Consider the following 18187-nt stretch of genomic DNA (forward strand, 5'->3'; position numbering starts at 1 on the left):
AAATTAGCTTTTCAAGAGAGGAGTTCGAAAAGATCTTGTTGTTAAGCATCGTACAAAACGACAACTCAATAAGATTTAACATTAACAATTGTCATATACTAAGCAATTTGATTTGACATATGTGCATGCAAGCAAAGCTCACCCCGAGTAACAAAGATCTGACTCAAGGCATTGCAAATAAGACTTCCAATGACCTTCACTTTGTTCAGTTTGTCACCCAACTTTTCTTGGCAAAACGAGGATTGTCAAACAAAACTTTTCCACATTAGCACTTTGCATCCAATCAATAGTAACATTAGAATGCCCAATGGAAGCCTCAATAAAGTATCTTAAGCCCAACAAAGGTGATATAGTGAACTAAGAGATAAAATCCTCAAATGAGGTCATTTTAGGTTTGTTGTATTTGCACAAATAGTGGGAGAAAACAATTGTGCGCAGAGACATTATAACGAGCAACATGTTGTTGGACATTAAATCCAGCAATGGATTGTTGAGGGATCTGTGTAACTCTTAATTCATTTTCTGAACCACATTTCAGATTTTGAACCAAACACGTGAATAAGACATTCAAAATATCAATTTTTGGAAAGTTTGAACTGAATGGTTCCAAAATAAATTTTAGAAACCGTAATATGGATTTCAAGTTTCAGAATCTCAAATCTAAGATTCCGAATGCCAATTCTAAAATCATATTCCAGCAACCAAACAAGCCCTTAACAAAAATGTAAAACCAAAATAAGGACAAAAGATACTAGAGGCATTTCACCACAAAAATTATATCAAGAAATTGTAAATGATTCTCTATTCAAGGCATCCACATGTCCATAATGGCACCAGCAATACTTCTCCGTTGGCTCCACGCTACATGATCTGGAGGGGTGGTCTGTGTTCACGATAACAGCAGACAGTAAAATTGATCAACACAATCGATAGCTGCTCTAATTTATTTCACCTTTGCAAACCAATTAGATATTCTATGGTTCCATTTAACCATATGCTGCACAAAGCGGAGAAAAGGGCATGGTAATCTAGAAGCAAGGTACAAAGAGAAACCGTATGATGTAGGAAAGAGAGCAAACATATGAAAATAAAGACGCATTAGCTTCTCATCAATCATCCCTACTAGTTACAGCATTCGACACATGCTTTCTTCCAACGCGCGATGAATGCAAATGAGGAATTACAACCACAGCAAACCAAATACAAGAAAAAAGATTTCGCGGCATAACCACAAAAAATTATGACATGTAACCTCTAATGTATGGCATAATTGCCCATTTTCAAACACACAACATCTCTATTTGGGGACTGGACAAATGTAGAGGGTAAGCCATACTATACAGCATGGAAAGGATGCAAAAGCAATCTTTCTCTGCCCGTAAACATGAAGACTGTCAATTTGAAATGTCCAGGGCATATATATCTGATCGTCAGTTAAACCTTAGATATCAAGCTCCCTTGTTATGCACCATCACAAATATCCATATAGAAAAAAATGTTTCGAATGAAATAAGATTGATGCTAAGGCTCCTTGTCAGCTTCTGAAATGTACAGAAAATCACAGATACTTCATGTGAGCTTAATCTTTTAAGAACTCACGCTGAAACATAATGAACTATTAGAAGCAGCCCAAGTAAGTATCAATTGTTATCTAGATAAATTTTCCTGTAAATAATACTTGGGATTTTAAAACACTAAGTGTTAGAGATTACCGTTAATTGTGTCCATTCTATCTTCGCAATATTCCCCTAAAGGAGAGCCATGGACTGAAAGCAGCATTTCACCTTGTTTAGGAAGCCTTCGGGTTTTAGGGGTGATTCCAACACTTGAGCTGGTTTTGCCATCCTTCAAAAACATGACAACGATTATTTACTAGGCCAATGTTTGTATATAATTTCGCAAAAGTTCCTAAGAGTCTTCCCAATCGATATTTTATTGTACAAAAGAATGTAATTGGGCCACACAATCAACAGTAAATAGTAGCTCACAGGAATCATCTACATAAAAACCAACACCAGAATCTGCATACTGGATCTCTTCATAGCAGCTTATGTCATGAATAAACTCAATGATAATTCGAAAACTAAATGTAAGATACTGTCGAAAACATGTTAATCATTATTCTATCACTAATACATTCTCTAATGCAACCGTTTCACATAAAACGAGTGCAAGTATTTAGAAAATTCTTTCAATTCAAAATCACACTTTTCTAGAGTCCTTCCAATCTTTACTTTTTTTCCACAGAAATGTATTTTAGTTTTCAGACTCCCTGTACATTTTTACACTTTTGGATATTCAATTTGAAATCACACTTACAATGCCCTTTTTGCCAAGTTAAAAATTGTAATTAGAAAATGCACTTCCAAAAGAGAATCACACAATTGCACCCAGGTAACCAATTTTTCACTTTCCACAATGTGATATCTCTCAATTACTAGTCACAATTTCTAATAAGCTATTTTTGCCATTTTTGACCTCTTAGAAAAAAAAAATCACAGTTTTGTATTTGCAAAGCGACTTTGCAATTTTTTGCAACTACTTATTTCCACTTTATCATTTTAAGTAAATTAAATCATTTGGTGGCAAATCACATTTTCATGCTTTCTAAGCCATTTTCCCCACTTACACTCTAAACAAAATCATGGTTTCATTTATTCATTGCCATTTCACTCACTTTGAAATTGCACTTTTTCCAGCCTCTGTTATTTTTCCTTTTTTCATTCCTAGCCAGAAATCACACTTCTCCAGCTCCTGTCATTTTGCCCTTATTTACTTCTAGTTAGAAATCAGACTTTTTGACCCTTTCTGCCCATTTTCTTCTTTCTGCATAACTTTCTTGTTGAAACTCTAATTTTTGCCCCTTTTGAAGTGTTGGAAAACTCCTCTTGCTGGCTATAAGATGAAATTGGTTTGTTTTCAAAAATAAAGTGAAAACAAATTAAGAAAATCAGCATATCAAAATGAAGGATTGCATAGAGGAAAGATCAGTATTTGCTACAACCCATCTCCAATGAAGAGAAAGGCAAGAGGAAGCACAAAGAGACATGGTGCAAGGACAACAAGGCTTGCACTAATACTTCACTAATACTTTTTCAGATTGTTGCTCATAGAAATATCTAATTTGTGCAATCGACTGTAAATCATTTGCAAAAAGTAACCAACTCTAATACCACTATCATAAGTGTTAATGCCCACCCTAAAGCCTCTCTACATTTGACATCACAAAGCAGAGTAAGTGCATATTCCATAATGAATGTCAAGTGAAGGGGCAACACATCCATGTTATCATCACAATGGAAACCAGAAGACTGTCATAAGCCTTACAAGAAAACTTCAGCCATTCTCATAACTTTACTTAGAAGAGACAAAGTCGAGCACCAATCTATTTTCAAGAAGGCAACAATACAATTGAAAGTCGTATCTTTGACCAAGATGAGGCTACAAAGCTGGGCCAAAGCATTAGCCCACTAAAATCAATAACTGCAGCTATCATTATACTTTTCTGAGGATTCAAGAGAATTTGGTACCTGCTAATGCATCTTATGCAGAAGTTCATGTTGCTTGTGATCTTCTTAAGAAAACTGTCTATCCTAAGAAATCGCGCGCTGAAACAAGCCCACTGCACCACAGACATGTTGTCTTGATCAACAGCTACGGTAGTAAAACAATGTCTTCCAAGATCTTCAATTCTATATGGATACCTCAATCACAAATCAATTGGGGGGAACAATAAGGTTTGGCATCAAATTAAAGATCTCATTAACCATGGGAAGATTTAGCCTACATCTTCATCTTGTGCCAGTATAACCAATATCCTATCATTGTTGCAAACTACCATTTCCATGGATAAATTTGGAAAACCCCGACCTAAGATGTCATCAAACGACAATATAATGATAGAGGCTTGGATAGAGATTAAATGATGCTTATTTTTGAACTTTTGTGATCATTCTAATGTTTTGGATTGATAAGAGATATTGTCTAACAGAGATACAGTGTACACACTACCCCATGGCAGTCATATGCAAGGATTACCATAAAAAGTCCACACATGTAAGGCAACATAACCCATTTAAGAATATTATTTTATACGAATGAGAATTAATTATTAAGTGATAGTTAACAAAATGACAAATTTTAATGCCAGCTTGCAAAATCCAAAGTGCATATTTTGTAAGGTATGAACAGGTAAGAAGTCTTTTCGAAAAACTTGTGAGGGCATTGTTACTGCAATATACATTCATCTTCATCAGAACTGGACTAAAAAACATGGAACCATCAGAACAGAGTTGTACCGGATTAGGAGTCTGAAATGAACTTTCCCCATCAACTATTTTGATTTCAGAATTCTCTTCAAAAGCCTAGCAATACAGAAAACAAATTGAACCAATCAAAATAAACATACAAAAAGGGAATGTATTGTGAGAACATATATCAATATGGCATGTCAGAGAGAAGTGACATACTTGGGAACTATGAAATGTGTGAGTATTAAAACCAAAAGTAAGCAGAAAGTACAACTCTCTTTTTAAAGATATTTTACCAGATTGGAAACATGAATGCCAATGCTACGAAGAAATTTTTCTTTCACTGCCAAGCAAAAAGATTTGAATGAACAAGGCATGACTTTAATATTACCAAATGCAATATCTGATTCTTATGAAGAATAGAGAAAAAGAAAATCCTGGCGCAACCTCATTAAAAACTCTCTCAACATGAGAATCATATTAGAAGAGCTTGTGTCCAACCTGCAGAACTGGTAAAGTGAAAACCAACAGGTGTTGGCATCACTACAGTTTGGTCATCAGCAGAAACTGATTGTTGTTCAATTGAACCCTGATGCCTAAGTGACTTCTGCCATTCTTCCTCACCATCATCACTTCCATCCACATCATAGTTTTGATTCTTTCTTTCAAACTCAATTATCCCCTCTGAGTTCTTGATTGCAAGAGTGTTTGGGCAGTATTCTTTCAGGAACTGTAGAAGTGGCATATTAAGTTGCTCGTTTGAAAACATTGAGCGTGCCACTCTCAATTGAGTAACCACATGCTCAATCTGTGCATCACAAATTGCCTGGATGGCAACAATTTGACGTTCAACTGAACCATTTCAGATCATATCATATGAAATTAAAATTTGCCTATATTCCAATCAATGAAACATTTAAAAACTGAATCTCATTACTGTAACAAAAAAAGTAAGAAATTCAAACATACAAAAAAGATTATAATTATGGAGAACCTTGTTAGTTATGAGGAAGTATTAAATATCTACAGAATGAATTGCACGATGCATTCTCTTCGTAATAATAACAAAAAAAATTAACCCATTACTAATTTCTGAGAAAAAATTAGAGTACAGAATGTTGACACATTCCAATACAATGACAAAGGTATAATCATTTTTTACTATACATCCCATAGTAAACCTTTCAAATCAACCCTGCAGAAACAAAGTCACAAGAACTCGAAATCACACAAAAACTTCTACCAATCTAGCTTATGAGATTCAAGAAAATAGGTGTAATAAGCAAACCTTCACAATGATTTAACTCCAATAGTTGCTTTTGATATGCCAATTCACTAGAGTTACCATCATTCTCGCCAATTTTTTCATTTTCCATAACTGGACATGCTTCCTTTTTCAACCTCCTTGGTCTACCCCTTTTCACCTGCTTTTGATCTTCCAGGCCCTTATTATGAGTGTCATTACTTGGATCTTCATCGTTTCTGACAGAGGGTGATGGTTCCTTCTTCACTGCAGTTTGCCTCCCTCTTTTGACCCCTTTCTTTCCCATTGGTTTTGCTGGCACAGCTTCTAACTGCGGTCACTATCAATTTGAACAAGGGAACAAGTAGATAAATGGAACTTGCAATTTTTCCTTTCTTGATTCATTTCATTACCTCACTTGCTACTCATAAACTAGACAAAAACATTATTCAAAATGCAGCATATATGGCATAGCAAAATGCAGCGTGAACATGCAACTCTGCTTTAGATAGTAATGATCATCTCGGCAATTTTCAACCAGTTTAAAATATATTTAGCAGAGACCAAATCTAATAAGCATAAGATGAGGATTATTTACTTGGATGAATCATTATTAATCAAATGAAGTAGCACAAGGGAAAACTTTCCAACAACCCATGAAAATGTTATTTAATGCCATGCAAAAAGTGAAGCATCAGTAAGTCAAAACAGGTCAGTAATTTTTTGGAGTTTTAATGCACCAAATGAACTTCGGGGAAAAAATAGCTTAACAAGGTACATTTAAAAATCCGTTGTTTAGTACAATTGAGAAAACAGAAACACTGAATGGCATGAAAGAAAATGCTGGAATAACTATCATGCTGCTGAGGTGTAATTATAGTATTAATTGGAAAATATCATCCTTGAATTATCAGGCAAACAAAGAGTAGGTAGCTGTTTATATAGATTTTTAAAAATGCCTGGTCATGGCTGAGAAAGGGAAAAGGTAACTATTCTTTGTATGATGATGATAGAATTCTTAGCATCAGGCATTCTGGAAAAATGTGAACAAATATTAAATCCACACTTCAACTGAAGTATATCCCGGACATTTCCACCACAGCACATGTTAAACAAAAACACATGCATAATCTATGCTCCCAGATTATTATGGTCGTAAATTATGTCAGACCATATAATCAATGTACCCAGGGATGCATTTTCATATTCCCCTGTTGTGGAATGTGGTTTAAGTGTCCCCTCCCACTCATCTTACGACAAGAAATCAATGAACTATGTCTTTTAGGGTGTGAGTGTGTGTGGGTGAGTGAAACATAACACTATGTTCTCTTCCATGTATAAATCATTTGGCACTTGCTTTGTTATGTAACAGACAGAAGCAATAATCTGCACAAATATGCAATTATGCCTAATTAATTGTAAATCCTAGAGCCACTCTCCCGAGTCGTAATAGACTTATTGACCCAATTTCCAATGGTTTTTTAGATTTAAAGTGCAATAAAGTCATGCTAAAATCCCTGACAAATTGCAAAAAAAGGTGAAAAAAACTGCAAAACTCTGTAGACAAAATTGTGAAATCACTTAGGAATAGGGCTAATTCCTGGACAGAATCAAAGTCCATGCACAATGGGCTGGAAACAATAGGTTATTTTGTCCATTTATTTTTTTTCTGATCTCTGGAAAACCCCAAAAAAAAGAACAGGAAGAACAATAGCAGTCATCAACCAAATTTGAAAGGGCCTCAGTCATCCTAAATTGCAGGGGCCATGTGAGATAGTGTCAAAACAGCAGACAAATCTGCCCTAAATCACAGCCTTTGTATGACTCGAGCTCTCTAAATGCCCTACCCCATGAATTCTGATGCAAATAAGTATATGATTAATATTATACATTAATTTCAAAATTATAACTATTATGTCAGTCTCCCAATTTGCAAAAAAGAATGTACCACTCATTGACCCAATTTCCAATGATTTATTGCATTTAAAGTGCGATAACATCATGTTAAACCCCCTAATAAATGGTAAAGTGAAAAAAAACCTGCATAACCCTAAGAAAACTTGTGAAATTGTCAAATCACTCAAGAATGGGGTTGATTCCAGAACTGAAATAACCCAGCTATGGTATTATATTGAAAATACCATAGTTCAAAATCATGTCAATAAGTCGTCTTTTCACGAGAAGTTGGCACCACTAAGAAAATACAAGTTTTTCATGCCAAAATCTCGGCCGAGAAGTTTACAACTTCTCACCAAGAAACTAGCAATTTATTGTCAAGATATTGTCATTTTCCCACAAAAACTTATTGTCTTCTCACGGACGGCAACCGTCAAAACAGAATGCCTAGCAACGTATCTCATTTCAATTTTTTTTCATTCTAGAGTGCTTTGGAATATAGAAGGGTTGCAGAGGAGAGAAATAGAGTTTGGCAGCCTTGTAGATTGATTACAAGTGGATTTGAAGACGATTCGAAGCTCTTTTCAAGCAAATCCGGATTCACAAGTTTTCTAAATTCTTCTTCTTTTGAGGTAAAAATCATTTTGTCTTGTCTTAGTTGCATGTAACTTTATTGAATCTCTAGAATACCATTTACAATGTTCTCTAAAGCATTTTAGAGTGTAATGACTAACATCTAACACCATGTTTTTGCAATTTTTCTAAAAAAATATTCATAATTTGTCAATAATTTCAATAACCTAACACATTTTTGGTTTTTTTCTTTCAATTTTCAGCTTGTGTTAAAACTTATTTAGAAATTTTAACCTAATTTAGTTTGTTCCTAAATAATTGATTAAATTCTAAACGTGTAGCTTCAATTTGTGATGCAACCACTGAGGAAATAAAAAGAGAGAAGCTTGCCTTGATCGATGCCTAAGAAGAGAAAAAGTTGATAAGAGAAAGTGTTGAATTGGCCATGAGGTCAGCCATTTCCGAATCACAAGTTATGTCTCCTTTTTCAAAATCATTTATTATTTTCTAATCACCATTTATTAATTTGGACATTGGATTGTGCTAAACCAATGATCATAACGAAATGATGTGAGTTGTGACCAGGTATCCCATTCAGCCTTGATGAAGAAGAAGCAGCAATTGAGGGCATAGTGGGCTGTCTTCGTAGCCCATGGATCCACACAAGTACCATCCACTCAGCTTCCACTTCAATGATAGAAGCAAGAGTTATGAAAAAGGTGTTTTGACACTTAGAAAGTTGCTTCAGGCCAAGATATTAATTGGGCAAAGTCTGAAATTTAAATTTTCAATGTGCAAGTGAACCTTCAGAGAAATATAGCAAGTATTTTTGGGGTTCATAGGGGGTCTCTTCTCGGCAAACTTTTGGATTCTCCTCTCTTTGTTGGAGCAGGGAAATCAAACCTCTAGTTTTAGCAAGTGGATAGGTGTTCCAAATCTATGGAAGGTTAGAAGTCTCATTGGCTCACACTAGATGGGAGATTGACTTTGCTTAAATCTTTAGTTTAAGCAATTCCAATTTATTCAATGTCTTGCAATCATATTTTGCAAAAGACTTTAAAGCAAATCAAATAGAGGATGTGAAAGATTTTGTGGAATGGTAAAAATGACCAAGATAAAGTCCCATTGTTGGTGTGGGATAAGGCATGTAGGTCAAAGGCAAATGGGGGAGCTGGGCTGAGAAGTTTAAGATTGATGAATGATGCTCTAGGGGTCAAACTGGTGTGGGATATGTATAAGCGCCCTAGTCAAAGGTGGTCTAGATCCTAAATATGAAATATCTTTAGAGTGGCTATAGGGAGAGCATTTTGACAGTGGAATATCCAACTCGAAGGTCTGTGCTTTGCAACTTTATTGCAAGTTGCAAGTCAGTTATTATTAACCATGTATCATGGCAAATTGGTGACGCGAGGAAGGCCGATTCCTGGGAAGACTCATGGGATGGGCAAGAGAAGATGGCAAGGGTAGTCAATGACAGGGCAATGTCCTAGGTAGCAAAAAAAATATGGGGGGACAACATAATGGGGTACATCGATGTGGATCATATGGTGGACAGAGAAATTATAAAATGGAAAGATCCAAAGGAGTTGGGGTTGGCTAAAGGAGACACTGGTCAACTAGAGCAAGTGCTAGAGCAGAGAAAATCTACTTGACAGAAGAGGAAGACCAAATCATTTGGTGTTGTTCCAAAAGTGGGAACTATTCTGTCAAAAAAGGTTTTCATGCAATGGCAAACCAAGAATTGAAGAAGTGGGCTCTTAGAATTTGTTGGCATCATTCTTGTCTTCCCAAAGCAAGGGCATTTACTTGGTTGGTTAGTTGGAATTGAATACTTACAAGGGATTGGTTTTGTGGGTTCATTTAAATGTTTTTTTTATGTCATGGGGCAGAGGAGAACGTAGACCATTTGCTCCTCAATTGCAGATTCTCACATAATTGTTGGGAGTTTATATTAAACAAATTGGGGTGTGCTAGTCCACTTCCATTCAAAATTAGAGTCTGGCTGTTATCATGGCCAAAGGTTAAAGGAAAACCAACATTTGCAGCAATATGGGTTCTTACTCTGTCAATGGTGGTCTGAGAGATTCGAAAGAAAGGAATCGTGGAATTTTTCAAGACAAGCAGGAGAGATGGGAAAGGTTCTCACATAGGTTAGATAGAGCTATATCAGAATTAGTGAGTAATTTTGCTTCTCAAATTAATGATTCAAAAACGCCATTCACAAGGAACAAATTGACTATTGAGTCAAGATGGCCTTTGATCTTATTTAAGCCCATTCAGGGGCCTTTAAGGGCTAATCCTTTTCCTGTGAATCTAAAATTGATCAAAAAGGTAGATGGTATTGGAGAGAGATGGCTAAAGGTTAATTTCAATGGGGCATCCAAAGCAAATCCAAGGAGAAGTGGTGCAAGATGTGTAATCAAAGATTCAAAGGATAATATTCTTATCCTAGGTGCAAAACATCTTCCAAATGGCACCAATAATGTTGCAAAATACATGACTGCTATCTTTGCTCTCTCGTTAGCAAGGAAGTGGGAAGAAAAGAAAAACCTTTTGCAGGGGGACTCTCAGTTAGTAATTAACGAGATCACAAAAGGAAAGATGGACTCGTGGCATTTGGACAAATTCATTAGAAGAATCAAAAAGCTATTGGGGGATTTCGAAGAGTTTAAAGTCACACGTACACTAAGAGAAAGAAAAGCATTGGCTGATTAGATGGCCAACGTGGATCAATCAAAGATGATAGAAGATTTAAGAAAGTTAAGAGTTTGATAATTTGACTTTGGGGAAGATCACTTGTATAGTCAACCAGTTAAGGGGTTGTGTCAAGTAACACTAAAAAGAACATTTCCTTTAAAAGGTGTGAGGTATTGAGCGAGTTGGCTGTGATGGGATATAGGTGATCAAGAGGAAATCAATGGTAGATCAAGTGGCGACATGCCATGTGATGTGAGGAAAGGAAATTTCTAGATTGGGCAAGAATTTTATAGCCCCACCGAGGAGTGTCTTTGTCAAGCAACAGTGACAAAGTAGACAAAAAAATAAGGAGTTAAATGGAGGCCAACTTTTTCTTGCAAACCCCAAAGAGGAAGTAGAATCTAGAATTCATGGTGATATCTCACCGTATTTGGCTGAGGTTTTCAAGATAGATGAGGATGGTTTCTTCCGTTTGCTTGGTAGATTGTTTGGGGCTGAGTTTATTGAAGAAGATTTTTGTCCTCATACAAATGTGTACATACCTTCTCTTTTATGTGGGTGGGCTTTTCTTGCGTTTGTGATTAAGGAGGCTAGGAGGATGGTCGAAGTGTGTGTTGAGTCGGTCTAGTGCGTGGGGTTGCGGGATTGGCTTGAGAAGGCAAAAATTAATGAGGGCTTTTGAACCAATGAAGGTCATTGGTGGAGGATTGGGGGTACAAGGGGTGGATTTCATCCATTCATCATGTTCGGCACCTAGGAAACATTGGTTAAGCGAGTGGGAGGGGCTCGAACTGCATAAATGGAATTGATCCATTTTGTCAAGCAATGGGAAAGGGATAGTTGCAGGATGGCAAAAGAACGAAGGAGAGAGATGAAACAAACACCAAGAAGATCAAAGGTTTGTTGCTCGTTGGAGGTTTAGAGAAGGTGTGGCTAGAGCCCGTGTTGGGAAGGAAAATTGGCAAGGTGGACATGGTGGGTGGTACCATGCTGAAAGAATCCAAGAGATGATGAAGTGCAAGAAGTCTGACAAATGAAATGTTGTTTGTGTTGGCTATTGCTCAATGTGCTCATTTGTAGTAGGGCTTAATTGTCTATATTTTGTCCATGTTGTTCATAGTTTTGGATGTAATCATGTTTGGGTCTATGGAATCTTTTAGGTGGTATGTGGGATCTTATTGATGCAAATGTATAGGAATGTTACTATCTGGCAAATGGCTTTTTTCGATTGTAAACACTTTGAATATAAATATAAATATATTACTTATCAAAAAAAACATTAGTCTCCATTTAAAATAATATTAGCAAGTTGGGTATAGCAAAAACCGGTGTCTTGCTAATATTTTACTTCAGCTAAACAATTGCCTTTTGTTGAATTTATAATGCAATAAAATCATGTTAAAATCCCTAATAAACAATTTTAAAAGGTGGAAAAAAATGTAAGGCCCTAGAAAATCCTGTGAAATTATCAAATCACTCAAGAGTATGGTTAATTCCAAGACAATCGAAGTCAATGCAAAATGGCCTAGAAACAATTAGTTAGTGTGTCTCTTATTTTCTTGTCTAACCTCTCAAGAACCTTGGACAAAGCTAGAGGAGCAATGGCAATCATCACCCAAACTTGAAAGGGCCTCAATCATCATTAATTGCAGGGGCATGTGAGATACTATCAAAATAACTCATGTAAAATTATATATATTATATAACTAGTTATATAATTAATTTAAAAATAAAATATAATGTATTAATTTAACTTTAAATATATAAGCAATATATTCATTTTTTTGTTATTATTTATAATTAATTAATATATTTAATTTTGATATTAACATTTGTCTCCACTTAAATTAATAATTGCAAATTGGGTATGGCAAAAACTAGACTCTTGCTAATATTTTACTTCAACTAAAACAATGTCTTTTGTCGAATTCTACCCCCCACATAGGACTTACCATTTGCTAATATGGAATATAAAGCATTGTAATTGTAGAATATGATTTATTAAACTTTCACAAAAATTGAACAACCCTACAAAACTCCTTGTCTCGATTGCAAAGAAATTCTTGAATCACATCAAAATAGATTCTACGTTTACTAAACTTTTGGAATTAGCCAGATTGCAGTATTATAAATTTTGACCTTAGTTACTTCATAGACTTAGCTAATTTTTAACAACCATTTGGTTATTACCCTTTTCAAAAATCTGATAAATTTTTATCTCAATTACATCATAGATTTTGTCAATATTTAATCTTCGACAACTATTTGGTGACTACCCTCTTAAAAGTAGACTGTAAACTTGTCCATGTAATCAATAGTATTATAAACAACAAAATCTAATTTCTACGATTATTTGGTTAAACTCAAATTATATTTGCTCTCGACTCTAGAAACGCCCGTAACTTTTTATTTGTTTAACTTGGCTCTTTTTCTACATTTTTTAATGATTTATTAAAAATCCAATTTTCTTCCAATTTAAAAAAGAAAGCCTCATACTTTTGGTTTGCTAAAAATATTTCCAAAATGATTTCTACTGCTACACTTATGTTTACTTTTGCAAGCAAGAAAGATAAACAATATGTGCTATGGAGATCCTTATAGGCTTAAAGGCTTTAGTTTTAGCTTTGTAGTAGAGACTCTGCCCCTCACAATATCGTGAGAGGGAAAACATGAACAATGTTGCCTATAGCCACCCACCAAGAATAGCTGCCCCTAAAACCCACACTAATTTTAAAAAAACAAAAAATAAATCTCATTTGCACTTCTGGTTTGCTAAATCATTCCCCACTCATAATTAAATCCCAGGTAATTGAATTCAATTTACACTTCTGGTTTGTTGAGTCATTCCCCACCACGAGTAAAACTACTATGATATAAAATATTAACATTTTGATTTATCACTAACATTTATGATTTAACAATTGATATTGAATTCTAAATTATCAACGATTTTAAATTTATGGCTCAATTGTGTACATTTTAACACACACACACGAAAGAGAAAGCATTTACTAACAATCTTCTTTGCTTACATAGGTTCTCTTAATCTACATGAAGGAGATTTTGTGATATTATCAATAAGGCAATTTAGTGAATGTTATCACCATATCCTTTGGACATTTCTTATAATTATCAATTTAGCATATGTAATTGTTGGACTAACTACCAACATTCCACCTCAGAATTTGTGGTGTGGCTTAACCACTTCTTGTGTTCTATAAATCTAGCGGTTATATCAAACATTTACAAATCAATCTTTTGGTGCAACAACCCTAACTTGTAACAAGTGGTATCTCCTTAAGTAACACTATGGGAGGGATTGTTAGACTAACCATCAACATTCCCCTTTAGGATTCCTGACATGGCTTAATTGTCTCCTGTGTTCTATAAGCCTAGTGGTTGTATTGGGCATTGACAAGTCAATCTTTTGGTGCAACAGCAACCCTAGCTCATAACAACAACATAATGTGTGATTAATTTTTCTATGTCTTGTCAAGGATCTTCAAAAATCTCCTCCCTTGACTTGGAGAGCCAAAAGTGCATATCAATCACCCATCCTTGTCAATTGGCCTTTAACAACTTGCAAGTTTGACGATAAATCTTGTCTCATTAATCTTGACTAAAAACAAATCACCAAGTGCATGAAGCAAAATTCAAGTGCTCAAAACTCAATCTTCGACAATAAGCACACATCTAAATTTATATCCAAGGCTAGTAGTGGCATAGTGTGATGGTTAATTTGTGGCATTGTTGATCTTGGCACCAATGTTCAAACCCCTATTGGGATGTTATTGTTGAGTGTTCATGTTGGGGATAAGGTCCACCATTTGTGGCCTCACCAATGCATAGCTCCAATTAAAAGCATTTACCCTTTAAGAAAATCTAGATCTCAAGGAAAAATATCTTTGGACATGGTACTAAATTTTGTCTAAGAAATTCTCACAAGTACATAGAAAGAAAGCACGACATAAATACTCTAGTGTTATAGTGAAAATAGACCAATGCTTGCATAAGGACAAAATTCCCTCTTGATCTTTATAATTGAAACAATAAACTTGTAACTTCTTAGCAATTTTCTTACAAAGAAAGATAGAGATTCCATTTAGATTGCTAACAATGCCAAAATCTTGCACATAGAGAATGAAGTACATCTAGGATTAAGCCCTAGAGCTTGGAGAACTAGTTTGTGGATGCATGACCATGTCATTGCTTTTTAATCCATATTTATGTGAAAAAAGTAGAGTAAGAAGCAAAAATGTATAATTATCTGACATATTTGAAAACTGGCCATTTAATTAATCTCCAAAATCATGGGCCAACAAAAACCTTCAAACTTACTAGTAAATTTGTCCAAGTTATTCTCACAAACCTCCATACATAGAATGCATTTTAAATATTCTAACACTAACATGTAGAAGATCTTCTAGCCTCTACTACAAGCTTTAGAAGTCCAACTTAAACTCAGTTTAAGAATGCAAGTACATAACTAACACACTATTTCTAGTTTAGGCAAAAGAGTGGGATGACAAGAAATACTTTAAATACAGCTAGTTTCAACAATTTAAACACTAATCAACATCAAAAGCTAGATGACATGTAGTTTGAGCATGAGTGACTTCCTACAATGAAGCCTCAAAAGGGTGAAGGAGGTTGGTAGTTATTAGAAGAAAAGTAACAAGGATTACGAAGAGATAGAAACAAGTGTCAAGGGTCAAGGGTGTGCAAGTCTTCAAATCTTTGCAGAGATAGATAAGGAGATCAAAGCACGATCTTAAGGAAGGAAGTCAATTTGGCACATATATTGTACATAAATGTCATATTGGCACAGCTCGATGAAGAAATATGTTGTACTACATACAAGGGGTTTTACAAAGAATGTAATAAATGCAACATGTGAAGATGGTCCAATCTCTATCATTGGTTCCATGTTAAAATAGCTCACAACCATTACACTTAAGCTAGGGTCCCATGGTGGATAGTTTCCTTAAAAATATAGCAGGTGGCTACTGAGATCTTTTAGAAATATTTTAAGATGAATGGTCCCATGTAATTTTTTAGTTTGTTTCAGCATTAAAATTTTAGATCCTAAATAATAGGAACCTAGCGGTCCCATAGAATTTAGAGTGAAAAAAGTTTAAGGTTTTAAAATTATGGTGTCATTAATTTATTACCATCATAGTTAAATTTTTAAAATAATGAACTAATTGTTGACATGTAGCTAAAAAATTCGTAATCTGCTGGGGTTATTTCCAGCCTCACCCCATTTTCACCTCTTCAAATTGAGAGGGCTAAACAGTTGGAGCTCCTATTTTAAAGGAAAAGATTCCCCCCTCAAAAAACTATCCTGCCTTACAGTATCAGCAGTACCTAGTATACATTCAGTCCTAAATTACTCTATCAGTAAAATCGACTTGAAAAATAAGCTCAAGGACAAGGAAAGTTTTTAAGGATAAGCACAAAATAAATGTAGGATTCAATTCGCTGTCCAAAATTTAACACTAGGTATGACGAAAACATCATATATGTAAACAGCCGTCAATAAAACGGCAGAAAGCATAACTTCATTTAACTGATAACAACAGAATTCTATTAGAATGAAAGAAAACACGGCCAAATAAATGATCCCACCGGGATAAGATACAAAAGAAAGAAGAAAAAACATCTCCTGGAACCATGGCAAGCGACCTACCTCACGATTCTGCACGACCTGTATCGTGCTGTCAGTTATGCCAATGGGAAAAACCAGGGGCAGGATTGCGAGAAAATTATATAAAGCCCTACCAAGGCACAGTTTTTTTAAATGAGACGAACCAAAACGCATCTCCCTGCACTAAAAATATCAAGGTTTTATTGTTACCGGATACTTGAGCTCAAGACAAGCTTTTATCCAGGACTCATACGAAAATATCAGTAGCGAGTAACGTTTTGTTTAAAGCGTGAAGCAGGAAACTTTTTTGAAAGTTGTTTTTCCCGCCTGGGGCATCTTTCCGATTGAATACCGTCATGATTATTCATATAACCTATGACTGTGGTAAACTCCATACAAAATGTACTCAAAACTTCTCTATTTTTTCAAATATTGAAAATTTTACAAAAAATTGATATATTTTTATTTTTTGAATTTGGTTAAGTGCATATAAATATGAATCATTAGGGTGCCTCTAGATCATCACAACAAAGATCACATTTTTTATGTTTTTATTTTAATAATATGTAACCTAATTTTATATGTTAAAAAGTAAAATATACGCAAGAGCCTACAAACAATGGTAAATTGTAAGTCTCTTATCTAGGAGGTCTTGGGCTTGAATATATTTGAGCTTAATAAATAATAATAATAATTAATCATTATACATAATAATAATTGATTTTGCCTTCTTCTACCTCTTACCGATCAGAAAAAAAGCAAACTGTAAAATGCAACTATTAAGAAATGAGATCATTATTGTTTCCTAAACTTACATTAAGTCAATAATTTATTCGTAAACTTTGTATTAGTGGAAAGCATTACCATCAATCTTGTAATTCAAAAACTCAAACCTAGTAAAAACTTATAAGCGTAAAATTTGACTTAAACTTGAGATTTAGGAAAATAATTTAGAAAAAGTATTGAACATGTTAGCTCTTCTACAAGTTTTAGGGTTTCTTCTTTAATTATTAGATCCTGAAAACTATTGCATTCATTAAGTGCAAATTAAATATCATTTTTATTTAAATTGATCAACCACATTGGAGAATTTATGAAATTCATCTATTGTTCTTTAAGTTCCAAATTTCAATAATTTTGAAATTTGAAATAATAGCCTTTTTCCACAATGTGATTGGCTCACACTGTTTTAAGTAAGGAAACAAATCATTTTTCTAAGAATTTTGTTGAAGTTGAGGAAAGATCAACCCACGGCTCCTAAGAATCATTGCATGCAAACACCTATTGTAGAAAGAGAGAAGGAAAATTATGGAGGTTGGAATTCACCTATCCATATAAGAGGAGACATTATTGATGAGCAAAATAGAAATTGCTATTCAAGTGTTAATTACAAAGAGAGGTCAATCTTTATAAAAGAAAACTAACCTAGGTTGCATGATAATAATTAATAAAATAATTAATTGTTATATGTCTAAAGTTTAGCTTAAGTAAAATAGAGTTAATAAGAAAAAGTCTTATTGCTCTAACACCCTCCCCCCCACCAAGATAAACTTAGTGAGCAGCTAAAAACCTATAAAATACTAATCAAAGTAAATTTGGGCCTTGAGAATAAGGCCTAATGAGGTGCCCAATCATAACTGAATCTCTATAAGAGGAGAAATTGATAAAACCACATGGGAAAAATCCTACTCCAAGAAGAGATGGAAAGAATGTTGAAAGAACTAGTGAAAGACTACAAAAGGCTCCAAAGTAGAGAATGTATTAGAAGATAGGAACAAAAATAATATTTATGGAAACAACATTGAAGCATGAAGAAGTTGCAAAGCTCTGTCAAAAAGTAATTGTTGATCTAAAGAACCTCCGCTAAAATAGAACCTGACC

General features: G+C 34.7%; 1 protein-coding gene across 4 annotated transcripts; it reads right to left on the bottom strand.

The window, feature by feature from the left end:
- Positions 1 to 774: 774 nt before the first annotated feature.
- Positions 775 to 16639, bottom strand: LOC149552592 (uncharacterized). 4 transcript variants are annotated; one of them, XM_089788190.1, is made up of 8 exons: positions 16349 to 16639; positions 5539 to 5824; positions 4752 to 5102; positions 4547 to 4593; positions 4299 to 4364; positions 3531 to 3622; positions 1713 to 1845; positions 1081 to 1541 (listed from the first exon to the last, which is right to left on the bottom strand). In XM_089788190.1, the coding sequence occupies exons 1-7, from the start codon at positions 16478 to 16480 to the stop codon at positions 1749 to 1751; spliced, it is 1071 nt and encodes a 356-aa protein (XP_089644316.1). In that variant the 5' UTR covers positions 16481 to 16639; the 3' UTR covers positions 1081 to 1541; positions 1713 to 1748. The 4 variants fall into 4 exon arrangements, with proteins under 4 accessions (XP_089644318.1, XP_089644316.1, XP_089644317.1 ...); XM_089788192.1 differs by lacking the exons at positions 1081 to 1541; positions 3531 to 3622 and adding an exon at positions 775 to 883 and having other exon boundaries at positions 5539 to 5833; positions 16349 to 16487; XM_089788191.1 differs by lacking the exon at positions 3531 to 3622 and having other exon boundaries at positions 16349 to 16631.
- Positions 16640 to 18187: the final 1548 nt, after the last annotated feature.

Source organism: Cupressus sempervirens, chromosome 6, assembly GCF_028749045.1.
Source record: "Cupressus sempervirens isolate cs-2001-9-10 chromosome 6, ASM2874904v1, whole genome shotgun sequence".
Lineage (NCBI taxonomy): Eukaryota > Viridiplantae > Streptophyta > Pinopsida > Cupressales > Cupressaceae > Cupressus > Cupressus sempervirens.

Bases quoted from the DNA above. Each gene is read 5' to 3' on its own strand.
- LOC149552592 (XM_089788190.1), bottom strand. From the start codon at position 16,480: ATGCGTTTTGGTTCGTCTCATTTAAAAAAACTGTGCCTTGGTAGGGCT. The intron at 3,623-4,298 runs GTACAACTCTGT...TCTGTGGTGCAG, and splicing joins CATTTCAGACTCCTAATCCG to TGGGCTTGTTTCAGCGCGCG. The intron at 1,846-3,530 runs GTACCAAATTCT...ATGTTTTTGAAG, and splicing joins TGCATAAGATGCATTAGCAG to GATGGCAAAACCAGCTCAAG.